The sequence below is a fragment of the Vicugna pacos genome, chromosome 3, assembly GCF_048564905.1.
Source record: "Vicugna pacos chromosome 3, VicPac4, whole genome shotgun sequence".
In the NCBI taxonomy this organism is placed as follows: Eukaryota; Metazoa; Chordata; class Mammalia; order Artiodactyla; family Camelidae; genus Vicugna; species Vicugna pacos.
In genome coordinates, this window is record NC_132989.1 from 1,887,444 (window position 1) to 1,905,666 (window position 18,223).

An 18,223-nucleotide genomic window follows, 5' to 3' on the forward strand; every position below is an offset into this window, starting at 1 on the left:
TTATTTAAGTTCTCTCTCAAGTAAGCAGACAAGGCTTGCAAGCTTTGGCGTCTTGCTGACTTCGTGTCTAATGACTTAAACTGCCTCTTCTAACTGTGAGTCTGAAACCTTTGTGCCCTGAATTTCAAAACTTGTACGAATGTGGATAACAATGTCTTCTTCATTGTATTATTAGGAAGATTTAACCCAACTGTACGATATGTTTGGCACCCTTCAGCTGCTTGATAAATATCATTTCCTTTTCCCCTCAGTACCATTGGAGTAGAGTGACTGAGAATAGATCTGGAAAACCCTTGGTGCAAGACTCATAGCTCTTTCATTGGGTGAATGACCACACAGAGGCATGGGGTAACGGTTGCATCTGGAGAAAGTAAAGAACGTTATCATAGGAAAAGGAAAGGGAGTGGGTTGAGTCTGAGTCTTAGCGTTTCTGTTTCCTCCATCTGGCAGATTTGATAGGGATTTGTTTGACAGCTGTAAGAGGAAGCTGGGACTCTCCAGTTCCGTCTCACCTAAGATCTATCACTGCCTCTCTGTTTCTGTGTTTCCTTCATCTCCAAATATATACAGCATCTGCCAAGATTCTCTAATTACAGAAAGGTCCCCTGGAAATGCCAGGAATAATCTTAAATTTCATTTCGGGGAATAATTTTATCCTTCTCTCACATCACATCTGTGACCTAAATGACTGCCAAACATTGGAAATGCAGTTACTTTCACCAAACGTCTTTTTTCATTTTGGTTTTTCCTGCTGAATTTTAGCTCTTCACCATCTGTTGACTGGTGTATTTTAAGAGTTTCTTAACTTTGTCCATTTTTTCTCTTTCATTTCACCTTACACACTGAGTTCATACAATTCTCTTTAAAATATAAGCCACGTTACATCTTTCTCCAACTCATAAATTTTCACTACATTATCACTTCCCAAGTGCTTTTGAAGACTTTTTTTTTTGTTGTCTAATGAAATGTATTTTGTACACAAGAATGTTTCTTTTTTTTTAATTTTTGTGAGCTACGTTTTATCGTGTTTGTTTTTTATTGAAGTATAGTCAGTTTGCAATGTGTCAATTTCTGGTGTACAGCGTAATGTTTCAGTCATACATACACATACATATATTCCTTTTCATATTTTTTCCTTATAGGTTACTACAAGATATTGAATATAATCCCTTAGAGAAGAAGCTTGTTTATTTTATATATAGTAGTTAATATCTGTAGAAGACTTTATCATCAAATGCTGAATCTCATTTTCAAGTCCTTCTCCAGTTGGATCTATTCATGAACAACTTGTTATAATTACCAGACAATTAATTAATTGTATTTCCTGAACCACTATATACTTCAAACTCATACCTTTTCCCACACTGTCTCTACACTTTAGAAAGTCTTTTCCAGTTTGGTCAACAATCCTAACATTTGCAGCACAATCCAAACAGCAGTTCCTCAAACATGTCCTTCCTTCCTGTCTTTCTAATTCAGAATTCCATTCATTCTTTCCTCTTGTTTCTACAGCACGATATTTATGCTTCTACCTAGAACACATTAACGTCTGCCCTGTCTTGGAAAGAGGCTGTTGTGATGTAGTGGAAATTACCCATGACTTGACACTAGGAATCACACCCTGGTAATCATTTTGCAACATATACATGTATCAAATCATCATTCTATACACTCTTAAAAACTTCACTTTATGGCAGAAGTCAACTTGAAAAGTTTTTATGCTTTCTCAGCTATATAATCTCTAATTTCTTAAAGTTACAGAATGGTGATTAACTACAGTGCTTCTTGAAGTGGCTTAGCAATTTTTTCATCAGCATTAGAGGACTGTAATCTGTCCTCTGTGTTAATTTTTTCTTGAGGTCAAGAGTGCTGTCACATATAGGCTTTCCATAAATACTGATTTACCTTGAAAAGAAGGAAGCATTTTTCATTGCAGAACAGATTTAAATTAAACTCTTTAAGAACAGTTGTATCATTTTTCCCTCCATTGCCAAAGAAGACATACAGATGGTACATGAAAAGGTACTCAACATCACTACTTATCAGGGAAGTGTATATCAAAATCACATTGAGTTATCACCTCACACCTGTTAGAATGGCTGTTATCAAAAACATATATATATAAATAAATCTATCTATATACACACACACACACGGCAGGTGGTGGTAATGGTGTGGAGAAATTGGAACCCTTGTGCATCGTTGGTAGGTAGCCAAATGGTGCAGGTACTATGGAAAATTGTATAAAGACTCTTCAAAAAATTAAAAACATAATAACCATATGATCCAGTATATACCCTGCTTCTGGATATACATCAAGAAATCAAAATCAGGATCTCAAAGAGGTATGTTCACTCTTAAGTTTATTGTAGTGTCATTCACAATAGCCAAAATATAGAAGCAACACAAATGTCTACTCATAGATGAATGGATAAAGAAAACCTGGCATATGCATACAGTTGAATATTATTCATCCATAAAAAAGAAAGTACTCTACCATTTACAACAACATGGGTGAACATTGAGGCTATTATGCTTAGGTGAAATTACCCAGTCACAGAAGGACAAATAATGCATAATTTCAATTTACATGTGGAATTGAAAATAGACAAACTCAAAGACACAGAAAGTAGAGTGGTTGCTGCGAAGAGCTGGGGGAGAGGAGGAAATGGGGCATTGTTCAATGGATATAAAGTTTGGTTATGCTACATAAGTAAGTTTCAGAGATCTGCAGTAAACATAGCACCTATAGTCAATAATAAGGTATTGTGCACTTTAAAATATGTTAAGATACAATAAACCTCCTAGAAGAAAAAGTAGGCAAGACATTATCTGACATACATCCCAAAAATCCTCTCCTAGGGCAGGCTACTCAAGCAATAGAAATAAAAGCAAGAATAAACAAATGGGACCTAATGAAACTTATAAACTTCTACACAGCAAAGGAAACCATAAGAAAAACAAAATGACAGCCTATAGAATGGGAGAAAATTCTTGCAAGTGAAACTGACAAAGGCTCGATCTCCAGAATATATAAGCGGCTCATATGACTTAATAAGAGAAAAACAAACAACCAAATTCAAAAGTGAGCAAAAGACCTAAACAAGCAATTCTCCAAGGAAGACATACTAACTGGTCAATAGGCACATGAAAAAATGCTCAATATCACTAATTATCAGAGAAATTCAAATCAAAACTACAATGAGGTATCACCTCACACCAGTCAGAATGGCCATCATTCAAAAGTCCACAAATGACAAATGCTGGAGAGGCTGTGGAGAAAAGGGAACCCTCCTACACTGCAGGTGGGAATGCAGTTTGGTGCGGCCACTGTGGAAAACAGTATGGGGATTCCTCAAAAGACTAGGAATAGACTTACCATATGACCCAGGAATCCTGCTCCTGGGCATATATCCAGAAGGAACCCTACTTCAAAATGACACCTGCACCCCAGTGTTCATAACAGCACTATTTACAATAACCAAGACATGGGAACAGGCTAGATGTCCATCAACAGATGACTGGATAAAGAAGAGGTGGTATATGTACACAATGGAATACTATTCAGCCATAAAAACCAACATCATCACACCATTTGCAGCAACATGGATGTCCCTGGAGAATGTCATTCTAAGTGAAGTAAGCCAGAAAGAGAAAGAAAAATACCATATGAGATCACTCATATGTGTAATCTAAAACAAAGAAAATAAAAGTAAGTTCAAAACAGAAGCAGACTCATAGACATAGAATAGAAACTTGTGGTTGCCAAGGGGGTGGGGGGTGGGAAGAGACAAACTGGGATTTCAAAATGTAGAATAGATAAACAAGATTATAGTGTGTAGCACAGGGAAATATATACAAGATCTTATGGTAGCTCACAGAGAAAAAAATGTGACAATGAATATATGTATGTTCATGTATAACTGAAAAATTGTGCTTTACACTGGAATTTGACACAACATTGTAAAATGCTTATAACTCAACAAAAAAGTTAAGAAAAAAACACAGAGAAGAAAATACAAGGAAATTGGAGGTGAATATATTTAGCACATTGATCAGGGTGATAATATCACAGGAGTTTACATATGTAACAACTTAACAAAATGTATACTTTAAATATGCAAATTTTTACATACCAATTATATCTCAATACAAAGAGAAAGAAAGGAGCACAGGACAACCAGCTATAAAATACGGAGCTGGCAAGTAGTAATTCAGCTCACCTTAGTAACCACAAGTCCTGTGCTCCTAATCCCAGTGCACACCATACTCAGACCCTCCTCAGGGCCTTTATATAGTATATATAAAGACTATATATATATATAGTCTCTCTGTCTGGTAGTGAATCCCACAGATTTTTGCCTAATCTGGTTATTCTCAATTATCCAGGTCTCTCCTCAGAGATTAGATGTTCATAACATCACACTCCTTCCTCTGCTGTATGTAATTCATAGTACTTTTAACTACCTGAACTGTATAATTTATATAATTGTAACTCCTTTCTGTTAATAAAACAAGTTCTATGAGGTGGAATGTTTCCATTTTGTTGTCAGTCGTATCTGCAGTGCATGGAATTTGGTTCCTTGTGAACCAAATAATTTCTATGAGTAATTCACTAAAGCGAAATACACTATGGCTCAAGAACCTGAAAAAAATCTGACTTCAGAGTACGAAAGTAGTTAAATAATCGCCATCAGTGATTAATAGCCTACGATGTCCCTGTTAACATACATGCATTGTTTCATTTATCTTCACAACTGAAGCTAGGATCTGGCAACATTATTATCCCCATTGTGGACATAAGGACATGGAATCCCAGAAACCAAGGAATTTGTCCAGGATTACAACTAAAGAAGGACTATTATCAAATATAAGTTTAATCCAGCTTCGTGATTTCCCAGTGAATTATTTATCAGAAACTATCCATTTCTCTTTTATCTGATTGTATGACCTTCAAGAAATGCTGCTAACCTGCCTTACCAAGTTCACCAATAAAGAGTGCTCTAGACAGGAATTACCTATATTTTACTCACTGAGAATAAAATATCTCCCATCACCAATTAATCAGCGTATCCAACTATGTGACACATTTTCATATTTAATATTGCATTTTCCCAAGATCACAGTATGTGAGGATAATAACCACCACTTTGGATAGTAGATACGGAAAAATAATGAGATAATCTAATAAATTTCCTAAAAGTGTGCAGGGCAGAGATAAAGCCTGAGATAATTATCAGTTGTTACAATCAATGTAAGTTGAGTACTTCACTCAGCCTTGTGAGTTCCTTGAGTACTGCTGAATCTAGCTGCCCTGAGTGTAGCGGCATGCTGGACCTAGAAAAGTCCCTGGACTGCAGAGGCATCATCATTCATAGATGCCAATCATGAGAACTCCAGAGGGTACCTCCACCCCTTTGCTCTTCACATCAGCCTGGATTTTTAAAATAGAACTGAGATCCAGCCAATAGCCTTCTCCAGGAGTTGGGTATAAGATCCTAAACAGGAATGGCTGAAGAGCAGAATGAGAAAGGGTCTTTCCAACCACAAAGGTGAGCAAACCAAGTCACTCCCATCTTTCTGAGTCTTAACTGGCTTCATTTACAACATGGTCTAATTGAATCAGCATCCTCTTGCTGCTTTAATGTTAATATAGTAAGAGAAGTTCAGGGTTGTTCCAAAAGAGATCACCAACCCTATCACAACACAGTAATAGGTATATGTCAGAAATTTTGAAAATCAACATAAAGAGGGAGACAAAAAAAAAAAAAAGAAAGGAAAACTCCTTTGGGTCTCAGTATTCTGAAGCAGATAAGTTTACCTTCTGCTTTTCTTGAATGAGAATCACATGTGCTTTTTCATATCAGCCAGAAAACATTTATTGAGAGCCTTCCTTCTTCAGAGTATGAGCAAGAATTTCAAGGCTTTCTCAAAGAGTTTAAAGACACTGCCCTTGTAGTCAAAGAATCCACTATCTACAAGACTTACACCCATGTAGTCATGACACTAGGCAGGATGTGTTTAGTGTCATCAGTGTGTATAACTGTTTACAAGGCATAGAATAGTAAATAAATAAATAAATAAATAATAATTTCTGGCAGAGATAAGGAAGATGGAGCATTTGGCCAGAGCACTGCAGAATGAATATGATAAGTAAAAATGATTGAAAGTGAACTTTGGAGCAAGAGTTCTGACAGCCAAGGCAGGCAGGGTTGAACTCAAAAAATTAACAAGTGGTCAGATTGACAAGGGTATAAAGTCCATACAACACATTTAGGACACAAAGGGAAGAAAAATTTTTTTAACTAAACTAAGTACACATTTTTTAAATCCCTGTTTTGCTCTAAGTTCTAGGGAGTCACAGAGACTGCAAAGATATATTCAAAGTAGCAATTGCCTTTGAGTGGCTCCTTAGTAACTTCATTAGAGGTCAGCTGCTACATAAGACAGTGGAGGCAAGGCCCAAAGTGAGAAGAAAACAAGGAGGGAGTGATTAAAACAGAATATATAGGACTTTAAACTCCAGAATGAGTGGTCTACATTTCAACTGCTAGCTGGTGGGAATGGATTTGCTCATTGAAACACAGGAGTAATGTGATTAGAGAGTTGTGTCACCAAATCAACCTAGTTGTATTAAAAAAACACATCCAAATGAACAATAGGTACAGAAAAAAATGTTCAATGTCACTGAATATCAGGGAAATGCAAATTATCAAAATCACAGTAAGATATCACCTCACACCTGTTAGTATGGTTACTATCAAGAATGAAAGAGAAAAAAAAGGAGGCAAGAGATAATAAGGGTTGGCAAGGATGTAGAGAAGAAGGAACACTTGTACACTGTTGGTTCAGCCACTACAAAAATTATTTTAAAATTAAAAATAGAATTATCCTAGGATCCAGCAATCCTGTTTCTGGGTATATATACAAAAGAAATGAAAACAGGATAGCCAAGAGATATTTGCACTCTCGTATTTACTGTAGCATTATCCACAATAGCCAAGATACGGAAATAGTATAAATATCTGTCAACAGATGAATGATAAAGAAGATGTGATGTAAATATGTATACATATATACACACAGTTTACCCTTGAATATAATATTGTCATATACATATGTATATACAGCTGAACCTTGAACAGCAGAGTTTGAACCATATAGGTCCAACTACAAGTAGATATTTTTTCAGTAAATACTACTACGGTACCGCATGATCTACAGACACAGAACTGCGGATGTGGAGGGCTGACTGTAAAGATAAATGTGGATTTTTGACTGTGTGGAGTTTTCAGTGCCCCTAAACCCTGCATTGTTCAAGAGTCTATATATATAGAGGGGGGAATATTATTCAGCCATGAAAAAGAAGGAAATCCTGCCACTTGTGACAACACAGATGAACCTTGAGGGCATTATGCTAAGTGAAGTAAGTCAGACAGAGAAAGTCAAATACTGTATAATCTCACTTATAGGTGGAATCTTAAAAAGCTAAATTCATAGAGACAGAGTAGAATGGTGGTTACCTGGCTGAGGAGTGGTGGAATTGAAGAGATGTTGTTTAAGGATACATACTCGCAACTAGGAAATAAATAAGTCCTAGAGATCTAATGCACAACATAGCAATTATAGTCAACAGTACTGTATTATAAACTTCACAGCTGTTGAGACTAGATGTTAATTGTTTGTAGCACAGAAAAAGAAATGCTATTACGTGAAGTCATCTGACATGATAGAGGTGATAGTGTTATTAGCTAAGTCTATGGTGGTAATTAGATTGCGGTATACAAATGCACCAGATCAACACTATGTACAGCTTATACTTAATGTTATATGCCAATTACATGCCATCTTTTAAGCCTAGTATTTTAATATAATATAATAAGACTGTATGGGAGGAGTTCGGGAGAGTGGATGGGTGAATGGGGTGCTGCAGAGACAGTCTTTAATATTAAGCAAGGTGTAAAAAGAATGATACTTATTATCCGTATCTGTTCTACAACTTCAAAAGCATTTGATGGGGATAGGGATAAAAAAAAAAACTCAAAAAAGTACTACTTAAATTAAAAGCATTTCAGTGAACTATTTTGCTTCTGTAATTTTCAAGAACCTGATAGTTTAGTCTCATACTGATCCCATGAAGCTAACGAATGAAGAGGGAAGCCTTTTACCGAGATGAGGAAAGAGAAGTGTACAGATTCAAGTGACCACAGGCCAAGGCTGCCAGATAAAATACAGGATGCAGAGTTAAATTTGAATTGCAGGTAAACAACACAATTTTTTAGTGTAAGTGTGACCCATGCAATAATGCTCCAAATATTGCATGGGGATATTTATACTTTAAAATGTATCTGTTTATCTGAAATTCAAATCTGACTGGCATCTTGTATTTTTACTTTCTAAATCTGGCAACCTACCATGATTGCAAAGTAAGCCAAGAGAAGGTGAACTGGGAGGTCTCTGTGTGCTCTTAGAGGGTGCTGTCTTCAAGTTCAGCCTTCTTCAAGTCACACTGCCCCCCTATTCCAAATGCATACACCTAGCTTCCTTCTCCCTGCTCTCTTTCTCCAAGAAGGGCTGTGCCCGGAGTCAGGACTCACCTGAATTCTCTCAGGAGATAATTTCCCATCCTTCACAGTGACTCTGTTTCTCAGATCCTGGGTGCCTTGACCAAAGTAACAACAGCCACAATACAGGGCAGGATGTTGCATCGGACCACTGGCCTGTGTTTTCACCAATCACAAGCTGCCTGGGGATGGGCATAGGCATGGTAAAGTAGACAGGGGCGGATCTGAAGGGGAGGGGGACAGGAAGGGGCGGGGTGTGTGTGTGTGTGTATGTGTGTGTGTGTGTGTGTGTGTAATGTAGAGGGAGAATCAAGCTGAAGCGAGAGAGAATGAATCTAACACTCTGGGTTTACTTTGCTTCCAAGGAAATTCCAGGATTTCAGGCTCAGACATGGCAGGGGCCATCCTATTTCTCAGAAATCTGAGATTTGAAGACTCCCAATATTTTGTCCTCTTCCAAACACACAAAAAGAAACTCTTGTAAGGAAAAAGAATGATAATTAAAAATAAAATGTCTGTTCTTCTATTCATAAAAATCAAATCAAGTGTAAATATCTTTCTTCAGCAGTCTGATGCTTCAGAAGACTAGACTGCAGAGAAAGAGTATGAAAATAGAAAGATCTGAACGTTATTCGAGGTAGAGCAATTGTTCTTCCTGTTGTTCTAAGGCTAGTATTACAAGCGGGAAGGAGACAGGGCCTAACATACTCATCTCCACCATCTGGTCCCCCACTCCCTCCCCTACACCACCCATCAGAGCCACAAAGTACAAGCGGGCCATGGTGATAATTTCAAAGCAGGCGATTAGCTGACTGCTGACTCTGAGCCACTGCTGTTGGGGGGGTGAAATGGCTTATTCATTACGTTTCCCCCCAAGTGGAGAGCAGAACAGGTAACTGATTTTCTTCAGTTTGTATCCAGCATGAAATTGATCTGCTGAATTCAGAAACTGCATGTTCGTCTGTTCCGATTCCTTCTTTTTTCCCAAATAAAAATACCATGGCTGAAGATGTTTAAGTTACTGCTCCCCATCGACAGAGCTCATGGGTCTCAAGTGCCTTATAATCATTTCTAAATTTTGTATTACTAGTTATGTTTCAATCACCAGAGTGAGAGAAATATATTTGAGGCAGGATTGTCTCACACCCCATTCTGGGTTTATGGTTTACTTAATTCATATTTAAGAACCTGTGTACCAAAGCCTTGTTTCCCAAACTTTCACAGTGATCTGAGGACCTTGTAGGTATGGGTTCTGATTCTTTCCAACTGGGGTTAATGCTTTGTCTTTCCATCAAGCTCCCTACTGATGCCATTCCTGCTGGTCCTTTAAGGAGGAAGGTACTAGGCCGGGGATTCTCAAAGCATGGTCCCAAGACCAGCGGCACCAGTGTCACCTGAAAACTTGTTAGAAATACAGATTTCAGGTCCCAACTCACACCTGCTGAATTAGAAACTCTGGGCATGTGCTATTCTACTGCCTGCTAAGATTTGAGAGCCAGTGTAATAAACCGTTTATTACTCACAGATAAACTCATCATCCCCTACATGCTCAATTAAGCAGGCCTCTGTTGGACCTCAGACACTAAATGATGGCGATGTGGTAACACCAAAGGCCTCTAGTTTCTTCAGCCTCTTTAACTTCCTCTCTGCTCACACTAGCATGAGTCCATCTGGAAGGACAAGACTTTAATTCTACTACCGAAGGCTAACCAGTGAACCTCCTGGGACTTGCATTCTTCATCTGTAGAATGGATAGTGTATAAGTGAAAGTGAGTTTTAGTGAACTGTAAGGTATTCCGCAATGATGGTGGCGGTGAGAGTTGACCGAGCACAACTGATGTGCACGTCATAGGAGCTTCATTTAGCACTCTCAGTGCTGTGCAGAAGAGTAAGAGATGCCAGTCATTTCAAAGCCAGTGCCTCAACTTCCCCACAGATGCAGATCATTTCTGTCCTCTGCAAGAGTCCCCCCTGTCAGTATTCTCTACTTGCTTTTTCACTCTACTTGGTCTCCTGGCTACCAACAAGTTCAGCTTTCATTTGTTTGGAAAAGGACACAAAATGCTTTCCATTTATTCTGATAGTCAGAGAACAGTCATCTACAATTGCCTAGTTGGTGATGATGATGAGAATGAGGAGTTCATGCTCAACAATGTTATAATTAGCTCGACTGATCCTTATCTGGAACTTGTGAGGGATGTGTCCTAGTTGCCACAACACATTTTCAAATGTAGAAGGGAAATTTCCTTTTATGACACCACTTGCGGAAGTATATCACAATGAAAGCTATTTCCTCGAGTTATTTCCTCATTCCTTCCAGAAATGAACAGAAACGTTGAAGGATTAAAAAAACCAAAGTTAATAGTTTTGAAGAATTTGAGGTCTTGTTTACCATCCCTTTTAAGACCACGACCTAGCTAAAAAACGTATTCTGAACAATGAAAGGTTCAGCTTGGTTTAACAAACTATGTATAGATCTGTGGCCTCATTCTCCCTAATCAAAATGCAAATACTCAACCTTTAATTAGCATACTCAACAGAACATCCTTTCTATCACCTCCTAGGAACTTTCCCCTAAGCCAAACTTCATGCTGCATTTCCCTCTGGCATTTGGTCCTTTACTAGCAGTTAATAAGCTCAACTTCCTTGAATGAACTGGCAGTCATTGACACTAAGAATTGGCAAATCTTAATGGTTCTGATGTTTACATCCTGCTAAGGTTAGAGGTTAAGTTGCAGAAAACTGATGTCGTTATGAATTGATAGTGGGTGTAGAAGCAGATGACTTAGATTTATTATACGTAGAGAGTTAAACATACATAGTTTAGTAATCAATATCAGCATTCTTTCTGGAATCTATAAAATTAAACATAAATAAAATATAAAATAAAAATCTGTATTATTCAAATGCTCTTTGACCCATGCTCAGGAATAACTTTGGACATTTTGTTCTTATAATCTGTTTTCAGTTGAAAGGCACACCATTCAGAAGACAATCAGCTGGTTTATATGGTTAAATGCCACATATGATCTAGTCTCTTAGTAACTTTCAACTACATGGTATAGTATTGTTAGCTATAATCACGATGCTGTCTGTGCATCAGGTCCCAAAACTTACTTGTCTTCCAAGGGCAAGTTTGTACCCTTGGGCTAACATCTCCCCATGTGACCCACATGACGGGAGTCCATGCCATTGCTTTGCTCAGTGATGCATGGGGAAACTCAAATTCTGAGAAGCTCAATGGCTGTGCATATGGAATATATTGTTCTAAGTAATGAAGTGTATTTGTTTTTGTTTTATTATCTTCAATATGGAAAAAAAACTTTGAATTGAAGAAAATTTTGGCCAAAAAACTCCACTATTATAGTTGTAAAAAAAATGTTTTAAGACAAACTAAGACTACACAGGTCTTTGAGTAATCTGTGATGGCAGCTTACAAGATACGTGAAGTAGCACAATAATTGTAAAGTTGCAGATAAATAGAAAAGAAAAAAAAAGGAAGCTGCAAAACCCAGTGTCTCTTGTTTTATTTGTCTAACTTTATTGAGGTATGGTAAATAAAAATAGCATCTATTTAAGTTGTATGACATGATATTTTGGTATATACTGTGAAGCACTCACCACAGTCAAGCTAATTATCTCTTCTAACAGCGTGTTCAGCTCTGGAATGGGCAAGTTGAAGAAAAGACTACTTGTTTTCAACAGAGAGAGAATTCCGTCTTCCCTAGGGCTGTTTGCATTCTCCAGGCGGCCACGGTCTCACACTGTGCAGTTCAGCATATTTATACACACGAGCATTAAGCAGCATCTGTGTGACCATGCTCTGGGAGCTGGCGATGCAGAAGGAAATGAACAAACCATTGCCTTCATGAGCTTCCATTCTGAAAGAAGGAGGCACAGACGTGGGAATGAGGAAATACGCATCTGGAATGTGAGGTGATGGAAAGTACTCTCGAGAGGAGTGGAGCAGGAATGGAGAAAGGGCGGGTCTGCCATTGTGAGTAGTGCAACAGCGAAAGTCACTCCCCAGGTGAAACTTGAGGACAGACATGAGGTGGTGGTTCTAGGCAGAGTCCTCAGCAGGGACAAAAGTAATATCAGATGAGTGCCTGTCATGCGTCAGGAACAACAGAGACTCCTGTGGGTACAGCCAGGGGAGGAATGGGGGAAGTGGTGGGCCATCGGGTCAGAGAAGTAATGGATATGGAAGGTGAAGGGGCAGCTAGTATAGGGCTTCGTGGGTTGTTACGGCAATGTTGCGTCTTTATTCAGAGTCAGGTGAATGGGAGTGAATGCTTTCGAATAAGATACATTCTATGTGACTTACATTTTAATACAGTGATTATGGTTGACACAGGGAGACAAGTTGTGAGAAGTAATTGTAATCTGAATATTTTAAAGATAGAGCCAGTAGGACTTTCAGAGAGATTTCATGTGCTGAGTGAGGGTAGGGAGTGGAAAAGTGAGTGATGAAAGTTGACTATGTGATTTCTGACTTGAGAACCTAGTAGAATAGAGTTATTATCAACTGGGATGGGGAGGGTGAAGCTAGAGCAGATCTGGTAGGGAACAGGGCTCATTTTCTGAAGCATTAAATTTGGAATTGGTGCTAGCCTGCCAAAGAAAATCACACATTGGGTGGCTTGAACAACAGGAATTTATTTTCTCACGTACTGAAAGTTGAAAATCCTAGATCAAGGTGTCATCAAGGTTGGTTTCCGGTGAGGTCTCTCTTCCTGACTTATAGATAGCCTTCCTGTTACTGTGTGTTCACATGCCTTTCCTCTGTGCATGCTCAGGGTGGGAGAGGGAGATGGGGAGAGAGAGAGAGAGGAAGGAAGGAGAAGCAGATTCGTGTTTTTCAACTTCTTATAAGGACACCAGTCCTATGGGATTAGGGTAGTACTCTTATGACCTCACTCAGATAAACTTAATTATCCCTAAAGGCGCCATCTCCAAACATAGTCACAGTAGGGTTAAGAGCATCAACATATAAATTTTGGAGGAATGCAGTTTAGTCCATTCCATCTTCCAAATGAAGTTATAACATAGACAATGAACTGTATGAGATACTATGAAGTTGGGTGTGGGTGTGCTGGCCAGGGATATAATTTGGAGAATCTTCATGATATAGTTAGTATTTGAACCCATTAGACTGCATTAGATAACTAAGGGAGTGAGGGGATAAGAAATATATTATTTAAGGTGCAAACCCATGTGCACTCCTTGCTCTACTACTTAATAACCACATAGCCTTCAGCAAGTCATTTGCCCACGCAAAGCCTCAGTTGCCTCATCTTTAAAGTGGGGTTCATGATAGCCCCTTGCAGGGTCACTCAGGAGTAATTTGCATTATATAGTGTCAAAATTAGTTGGATTGACATCCAGCTGATGGGAGAGAGTCATTTGGTGCTTTGGAGAGAAAACACATGTTGGAACATCTTAAAACTTACACAAGGTTATATGTCAATTATATCTTAATAAAGCTAAGAAAAAAACAGATCATTTTATACTCTGATTAACAGACTACCTCCAGAATCATTCATTCATTGACTAATAATAATAATAATAATAAGTATATATTAGGCATTGTCAACATGCGAGATATCAGGCAAATATATGGGACAGTGGGGAATGTATTAGTAACTATGACAGGCGCAGATCTTACCTTACAAATTAGAATAATGCTCTGAAAACCCTTTAAAATACATATCAAAAAACTGGAACAGTTAACTTAGAGACTTGACTAACAGTCCAGACTAATTAGTGCCAGTGCAATATACAAACCCAGTCCTGAATAATTTCACTGGTCAAATTCTTAGTAACAGTCCTCTACTGAGGCTCTTTTTATTATACAAATCAAAGAGTACAGAGGGAAACAGTTCAAAATGAATTTCTGTTTTTTAAATCAACAGATGAATAGAGCACCATAATGCAGTGAAGTCACACAATGGAATATTACTCAGCTATAAAAGTAAATAAAATACTGATACATGCTACAGTATCCAAGAACCTTGAAAACATTATACTAAGTGAAAGACGTCAAACATAAAATACCGCATACTGTATGTTTTTATTTGTATGGAATATCCAAAATAGTCAAATCCATAGAGACAAAGTAGATTGAATTGTTGCTAAAGACTGGAGAAGGGAAAGCAAATAGAAAGTGATTGCTTAAAGAGAGCATGTGGGGGGTGACAAAAGTTTTGGAACCAGATACTAATGATGGTTGCACTATTTTGTAATTGCACTTAATTCCACTGATTTGTACACTTTAACTTGGTTACAGTGGTAAATGTATGTGTTATATGTGTTTTACCATAGTAAATATAAACGATCTAGCAAAAAAAATTAGTTTGTCATTGTATTGTACACCAATAATAGAATAATTGGATTTCAAAAAAATCTTTAAAACCTGTACCAAAATTATGGTATAGGCAAATATTTCAGACTCTCCCCTCCACTACATGATAAATTTTGTGTAGACATAACTGATTCTTATGTTCTGAATCAATGTTAGGCAGTATAAAAACCTAAAATAACATTTTATTCATGAAAAGAATCAATTCTGTGTGTACAGAAATTATAATAAAATTGCAATCAGTCAATAGGGAAAAAAAAAACCAAAGCTTCGTTCCTTCCAATTTCATCTTCCTGACATCATTACCCTCTGTCTGCCTCCTGATTGCTCCAAGGAATAAAATGAATGTCTTGTGATTTTAAGGGTTTTATGGCACACTTGGTCCTTTGGGGTTGGCATATATTTCTTATTCTGAAAACACTATGAATCATCCTCACTACTTTTGCTGACAGTTTTCTTAGGGGAAAAAAAGTGCTTCTTCTAATTTAAACCTATTCTGATTTTAAAACTTAAGGCTCTGTCCTTACACATGCATTTGAAGACAGTCTAGCACACTTGCCACTACTGGCTTGGAGATTTCCAGTATTTTTATGGCTTCTAAATCTGTTGGCTGCTTTCCTGCTTTTTAATGTCACATGCCCTGAGTTTGTGGATCTTATCGATTCTTGAAATAAAATACAGCTCATTATACAATGTTTGCACCTGAATGCAGAAAGATGCTGCTGCTGTCTCACCATCAGTAAGTGACATTCTGGGGTCTATTTGTTTTTCATGGTATTTAAGATAAAACAGAACACGGAGTTTCTGGCAGTTTCAATTAAGATTGATGAGCACTGATCCATTTCAGTAATCTAATTCGCTCTTCTTGTAGTCTTTGGTATTTTAGCAGGTTGCCCGCATTCATGGGTAGAGTTTGTGACTGCATAATTGACTCACAAAATTTGGACTCATCCCCGTAACTGTCACCATACTACCTTTCTTTGTCATAATGTCACAGGACTTGGGGTGGGGGCCACATTTTCAAGAGTGATTTTTTTTTCACTGTAACAATTTTGGTTACTCACTGAATGAACAAAACTCTTCCTTTACCAGGAATGTTATTTTTGTACTAAGAATCTTGTTGTCTTGAGTGTGCTCCAAGGAGCTCTGAGGAGCTCTTGGCCTTTGAGTAAGCCACTGATTGTCACAAAGATCTCTATGTCCTCAAAAATTCTACCAAACTATTATATTACTTCATGACCACGACTGATCTCTTGGTCCCCCTCTCTTGGTGACATTCAAACATTTTCTTCATATGTGGGTCAACAAAATTTTCATATCTCCAGAGGAGATAGTTAACACCCAGGGGGACAATGCAGTTTTCGGTTTACTGTTCTACTTTTTGATGTCCTCATCAGTTTGTCTGAGGTGACTGTCTGTACAGGGCAATTACTTTATTGTGCCATGACTCAGTTACACATGACTATCCTCGCTCACTTCTCCTCTCCCACATCCACACTATGAAACCACCCGTGTTCTGACAGCTCTCCATGCTTCCTGAATTTGGAGGGGGTCAGAATCCGTCTCCTGGGTGCTTTCTCAGAGTTTCAGTGCTGCTCAGGTCTTCTCTATGCAAAGCAGAGGATTTTCTCTGCATTCTAACTCAGTTAAGTCCACACCAGTATAACTTCTATGTGTGAATTTTGGCAAATGCCTGAGGCTCTCTGAGCTCCATTTCTACAAAATGCACTGGGAAACTCTCCATGTATTTTAAAACACTGTGAATGTACATGTCTTCAAGTTTATTTTGCTTCATAAAATGCCAGTTATAGAGATAAGTAAGTTTCACTCTCTGGGACTTTAAAAGGATTGACAGTTGAGTTTACAGCTGCTCTGTTCCTCACATCTCAATGGGCTCTAATTTTAATGAATTTACTCTTCCTTTTAAAAGAAAGGGAAGAAAAAATTCATGTTTTTGTAAATAAGGGCTCCAGAAATGTTCAGGGACAATGGAAGCAGATTGAGATTATCGATTTGCTTCTATGGGGGCTTCTGGCTTCACACATCATCCCTGCTGGCTCATCCTTTGTTTTACTCCCCGTGTGTAAGATGAAGAGATCACTGGAGTCACCTGTGCATGACTCTGACAGTTCCAAGAGTTCTTTCTTGACAATACTGCTGTGAGATTGCCCTGTGAGTGAGTGAGAATCAGCTATACCTTTCCATTTCTTTAGTTCTGCCTCCACCATGACCACATACCATCCTAACAATCTGTCTTACAGTTTACCCATTCAGTGGCTATTGATTAAAGGACTTCTGTGTATTAGACACTGGGTTAGTGTCTAAATGCAATAAGCAAAATAACAGGAAGGCATGGCTCCATGGAATTTATACTGTAATGGAAAGGGACAGATAATGAACATAATAAATTAGAATAGCGTGTTTATTCTATAGTGATAAGTACTATAAATAAAAATAAAACAGGAAAAGGAGAGAAGGGAGCTGGGTGGGTTTTCAGTATTAAATAAGACAATGAAAGATGACTTTTGAAGACCAACCTGATGGAGGTGAGAAGGCAAGCATGTGACTGTTTTGGAGGAAAAGCCTTGTTCCACAATAATGGGGGTAGTGAGCAGTAAAGCAGTGTGATCTTATCATCTCTCTCTCTCTCTCTCTCTTTTTTTTTTTTTTGGCATTCCGTGCTTTATTTTTTCCTTATCCCTTTAAAATACTGAGCACTTTTGTATCTCAGTATAACTAATTTATTTTTATAACTTTGTTGCATGGTTATATTTATGTACAATAAAAATAGAATTCTGTTTGAGGCTTTAGTACGTAGAAATACGATACATGCTTGTACCTTTGTGTGTAAATTTTAATCTGTTTTACTTTTCTTTCTTGGATTAAAACTTCTTACAGCAAGTATTCCTCAGCTAGTACACTTCTAAGCTTGTAGTCTAATGCTGTGTACACAAGGTAATTCTTTTTTTTTAATTGAAGTATAGTCAGCTTACAGTGTTGTGTCAGTTTCTGGTGTGCAGCACAATGCTTCAGTCATACATGAATATACATATATTCATTTTCGTATTCTCATATTATGTCTTAATGTAATCTTCAGGCTGCTGTGTTGAGTATGCTTTGAAGGGAAGTAACAGGGAAGCAGGAAGACAAGTCAGAATGTGAGGTCAGTTGTTCAGGTGGTAAATGATAGCAGTAAGGGCCAGGGGAGTAGCAGCGTAAGTGGTGAGAGGTGATGAGACTCTGGTTATATTTAATAAAGCAAAAATTTGCTGATAGTTGTGGGATTTGAGAGAAAGAG

At 37.9% G+C, this 18,223-nt stretch overlaps 1 protein-coding gene and 1 long non-coding RNA gene across 4 annotated transcripts in view; one reads left to right on the forward strand and one right to left on the reverse strand.

Annotated features, from left to right (window-relative positions):
* The window catches only part of LOC140690778 (germinal center-associated signaling and motility-like protein), a 29,764-nt gene extending 21,041 nt beyond the window's left edge, over nucleotides 1-8,723 (reverse strand). Inside the window, exon 1 of the mRNA XM_072952726.1 lies at nucleotides 8,598-8,723. Within this exon, the coding sequence (XP_072808827.1) occupies nucleotides 8,598-8,626 (29 nt within the window). The 5' untranslated portion in view covers nucleotides 8,627-8,723. The remainder of the gene's footprint in view (nucleotides 1-8,597) is intronic.
* LOC140690784 (uncharacterized) overlaps nucleotides 1-18,223 on the forward strand; it is a 68,305-nt gene that overhangs the window by 28,305 nt on the left and 21,777 nt on the right. The gene's annotated exons all lie outside the window — the stretch shown is intronic.